This window comes from Littorina saxatilis, linkage group LG6 (genome assembly GCF_037325665.1).
Source record: "Littorina saxatilis isolate snail1 linkage group LG6, US_GU_Lsax_2.0, whole genome shotgun sequence".
In the NCBI taxonomy this organism is placed as follows: Eukaryota; Metazoa; Mollusca; class Gastropoda; order Littorinimorpha; family Littorinidae; genus Littorina; species Littorina saxatilis.
In genome coordinates this window covers 10,674,710-10,679,709 of record NC_090250.1, presented here as the reverse complement: position 1 = coordinate 10,679,709, position 5,000 = coordinate 10,674,710, and the positions used below count along the sequence as shown (strand labels likewise).

The window sequence follows — 5,000 nt, the reverse complement described above, 5'->3', positions numbered from 1 at the left end:
CATTCTTGAGATCTATATGCGAACACAAACAAACAAACACATCGACCGAATCCTATACACACCCCTATACCGGGGGTGTAAAAATGTGTTTGCTAACGTGACGCCAAAAAGTAACCTAAACGGTCCTCAGCCGACTGACTAATAGTCAAATTTCATGTTCACTGCAGGGTTATGTTTGGATCCTAATAAGGCCCGACCGATCCACTTGTTTTCCTCCCGACCCTTTATAAAAACTTTTCTTTTTTTTTACTTAATAAATAATCTACATTGGGCATTTTAGGTGACCGCGTCTGTGAAAGAGAACCTGACTGACGTCACACTGAAGGGGTCAGCGGTGGTGACGTATCACTCTACACCCTACAAAGTCCGTATCCTTGACAACACTCCAGGGGTCTTCAAACCTGGCCTGCCCTTCAGAGTCTTCGTGAGTCACTTCACACAAACTCACACACGCACGCACTCACATACTCAAGCACGCACGTAAATAAACGCACGCACGCACGTTTGCACGCACACATACACACATAACACTAGCAAGCCTGCACGCACGCACACACACATACACACACACACACACACACACACACACACACACACACACACACACACACACAACCCCCCTCCCCTCCCTTCACTTCCGTCTTGTCTGTTGTATCTGCAGGCACTAGCGTCCATGATAGACGACAGCCCGATTGTTGGTGAAAGCAACAATAGAATGTCCATGTTCGTGACTGCTCACTATGTCATCCCTTGCGACAACACGTTTTTGTGCGGTGTGTCTGAGTTCAGGGGTACATACCCACTACCCGTTCAAGACGTCCAAGTGCCTGCATCAGGAGTGGTCAAGATGGATCTGGACATCCCAGCCAACGCCACCAGTTTAGATGTCACGGTATTTTTTGTTTTTTTGTTTATGTGGGTTTTTTCTCCAGAGCTGTGTGCCAGTAGAAACCATGTTACGAGGATGGTATTTCTGTACTTTAACTGAGACATTTTAACCATACAAATTGACTTCATTATTAAATACTGGTTTCATATCAATATAGCATTGTCCTGCAGAGAAAGAATTAGAAATACTTGCACATTTTGCTTGTCTACGTTCAGTTCATTACAAGGGTTTCAAAGTACATCAGTTTCGTAACATGGAAACCAAAGTTTGTGACATGGATTTAGGCTAAATACTAACAATTAAAAAAGCAGAAGACTCAAATATACACTGTTTTTTGTTGCATGTCTGTGTCACTATCTAACTGGATTATTACTGAAAACTGTAAAGATAATACATTCTAGTTGCCATTTAATATACGGTATGATCATTTGAAGGACTGAACATGCATGTCAAAGCCCAACGTTCTCTGGTAAAGAAGTATAATAACGTGAAATCCTTTTGTCCCAATATTATCTGTTGCGCACTTGACGTATTTAACAGTAATTTTGTTTGGCCAAAGAAGCAACTCTAGGGGCGAAAACTTTCCCTTATAGTGTAAGTGGTTGCAGTGGTTGAAATGGTTGTGTGTGCATTTCAGGTGGTTTTCAAAGGCCTTACTGACACCAAACGCATCAGCCAGATGTTTTCCATCAGTGATAATTATCTTCAGCTCTCTATGCTCGACAGGGATCTCAAGGTATATGAATTGGATGTGCGCACACACACACACACACACACACACACATACACACACACACACACATACATACATACACAGACACGCGCGCACGCACACACACACACGCGCGCGCGCACACACACACATACCCACACACACACACACACATCACATACACACGAACACACACACACACACGCGCGCGCGCGGTCACACGCACAGAACACACACACACACACACACATACACACACACACACAAGCACTCACACACACACACACAAGCACACACACATCACACACACACACACACACACACACGGTCACACACACAAAACACACACACATACACACCCACACACACACAAACACACACACAAACACACACACACACACACAGTACCCCAGTTCATGCACACCTCTACCAATGTAATTTGCTTTCTTACGGCACTCTAACTGTGGACACAATTTACAGAGTGGCCAAACTGCAAGGATGGAAGCCAGGGCCACCGAGCCTATAACTCGTCTTTGGTATCTGGTACGTCATCATATTTTGAACATTCTTTGCACTTTATCGCAAGCCTTGACCTCCTTAAAAACTGAGGCTGCACTTCGGCGGCCTCATTTTTCAATCACCTGGGAAAACTCGTTTCTCTTCTATTACCAAACACCCCCCAGTAAAGTGTCAACGTCAGCACTGCACGTTTGCCGAGTAATACTCTCTTCTAGTTCTTTGTTTGCACATTCGACATATTTCTAGCGTGACATTGTACAACCAATCTGTAGCCAATCTGTCAAGCTTTATAGACACACATATGTTTGTTCCGCCTCGCATATGAGTGCTGGGTGCTTTGCCATATCCTTGTGTATGCGAAATGAAACGTACTCTTCATATGTAATGACTCCAATCATAGGTTGTTTATATGTGTAAATGTGTTTTTGTCTGTTTGCGTATTCTTGTTTGCTAGACTTTAGCTTAATTCTACGTTCCACAAAACACAGCATCTAAGGTTACCTGTCGGTTTTCTTTGTCAGATACTCTCAAGAGGTATCGTGTGCGAATCCAAGGTCATCGACACACAAGGTCAACATGTGGTGACCTTTGACGTGCCCTTGACCACAAAGATGGTGCCCACAGCTCACATGATGGCCTACTACGTCAGGCCAGATCTGGAAATCGTCCCGGACAGCATTGCCTTCAACATAGACGGAATTTTTGAAAATGAGGTCTGAACTGCAGTAAAACCTAAACCATTCAAGCCTAAATGCGCCCAGTCACACACACCAACAGTAACAAACAGCAAAGATAGATTTTTGTTTTGTTTCCCCCTTAAGATGTTTTTCCGTTTGCCCCCCTCAAGATTATTTTTCTGTTTGTCCCCCTCAGTCGTACTGGTGGCAAGGGAAGCCCAAGCTTTAATGAAAGTAATGTTAAACACGTTTTCCTGACATACAAGCATGATATTCTGAAAGTGTGGAAGCCATCTTCTGGGCGGATGATCACTATCCAAGACTATCAGATAAAATAGCTTGGTTCGTGGCAGAAGAGTAATATGTATTCAGGTCTCGCGTTAACGGACCATATCTCTAGTATTTCACAGGTAAAGCTCTTTTTAAAGAAAACAGGCACGAAATAGGCAACTGGTCAAGCATTTCGGTTGATAATTGCTTTTGCCGGTGTCTTCCTGGCAAATGAAATGCAATCGCTGTGTTTTGGACTTGGTTTGACTCTTTTGCGTATCGCAGTGACCGGTTTATGGTACAACGCATTTGCCAGCCTTGTCTTAGGTCTTTTCCACGGTTGAAAACGTAAAATTATACAAGCAGATGCGATGTGGAATAAAGAAACCGGCATAACGTTACCTCAGCAGCAAGCCTCATTATATTTTGACCTTCGTGTATGTTGTACAAAGCACTGTCCGAGCATGCAATGGGCGACGCTCTCGCGCTCGGCGAGACATTGTCTCGTCAGAATCTACGCAAGTGATGTATTTGCAATAGACGGTGGGAATTGGTCGTGGAAGAGTTGCTTTTTCCATGGAAACATTGAGTCAAACTACACGTGACATTGATTGTCCTTGCTTTTTCCATGGAAACATTGAGTCAAACTATACACGTGACATTGATTGTCCTTGCTTTTTCCATGGAAACATTGAGTCAAACTACACGTGACATTGATTGTCCTTGCTTTTTCCATGGAAACATTGAGTCAAACTACACGTGACATTGATTGTCCTTGCTTTTTCCATGGAAACATTGAGTCAAACTACACGTGACATTGATTGTCCTTGCTTTTTCCATGGAAACATTGAGTCAAACTACACGTGACATTGCAGGCTCACCTCAGTGTTCCCATGGAAGCAAAGAAAAGCAACAATTCCACGACCAATAACATAAATTGAAAGAGTTCTTTCCGAACATCGTATATTGAACACAAACCGGTTCTTGATATGGGGAGCGCGGTCACTGATCTGTCACTTCCTGTCATCAGGTGTCCGTGGAGATGTCCACCAACATGTCCGAGCCTCACGCCAACCTGACAGTGACGGTCAGCGCTGACCCTCACTCGCTGGTCAACCTGCTGACCGTGGACCAGAGTGTGCTCCTCCTCAAGTCTGGCAATGACATCACGCCCGACGAGGTAAGGTGTTTGTAGTCCGGTAATGACATCACGCCCGACGAGGTAAGGTGTTTATAGTCCGGCAATGACATCACGCCCGACGAGGTAAGGTGTTTATAGTCCGGCAATGACATCACGCCCGACCAGGTCAGGTTTTGTAGACCGGCAAGGGCATCACGCCCGACGAGGTAAGGTTTTGTAGACCGGCAATGGCATCACGCCCGACGAGGTAAGGTTTTGTAGACCGGCAATGACATCACGCCCGACCAGGTAAGGTTTTGTAGTCTGGCACTGACTAGCACGCCCGACGAGGTATCTGATATTTCACCTTCCTCTGTCATGGTACTTGCGAGGAGAGCATGAAGGAACATTATTTTGTGATGTTCAAACGATGTTTGTTGCTTGTTCTTGCTGCTGGTCAAACACCTTTACGTTCAGATTGTTGTGTGCAGGTGTCGACAGCCATTGGATCGTATGACAGGGGGAAGAAGCCCATCGACTCCACCTTCGCACTGTCTCTGAGTGAAGTCACTGTGAAAGACACACTGAATGTAGGTTGAAAAGACATAATTATTCCCTCCCCCCCCTCCCTACCGACTGAGCTATTTCCCCGCTCAAGGAATACTTCAGTTAGGTTATATTTATAGGCATATTACCAGCCAGATAAAAAAACAAGTCGCGTAAGGCGAAAATACAATATTTAGTCAAGTAGCTGTCGAACTCACAGAATGAAACTGAACGCAATGCCATTTTTCAGCAAGACCGTATACTCGT

The 5,000-nt window shown here is 44.7% G+C and overlaps 1 protein-coding gene across 1 annotated transcript in view; it reads left to right on the top strand.

Moving 5' to 3' along the window:
- The window catches only part of LOC138969674 (CD109 antigen-like), a 106,023-nt gene that overhangs the window by 37,040 nt on the left and 63,983 nt on the right, over positions 1-5,000 (top strand). The window contains exons 12-18 of the mRNA XM_070342533.1: positions 281-424; positions 662-892; positions 1,527-1,625; positions 2,082-2,144; positions 2,642-2,833; positions 4,098-4,247; positions 4,679-4,777. Of these exons, the coding sequence (XP_070198634.1) occupies positions 281-424; positions 662-892; positions 1,527-1,625; positions 2,082-2,144; positions 2,642-2,833; positions 4,098-4,247; positions 4,679-4,777 (978 nt within the window). The remainder of the gene's footprint in view (positions 1-280; positions 425-661; positions 893-1,526; positions 1,626-2,081; positions 2,145-2,641; positions 2,834-4,097; positions 4,248-4,678; positions 4,778-5,000) is intronic.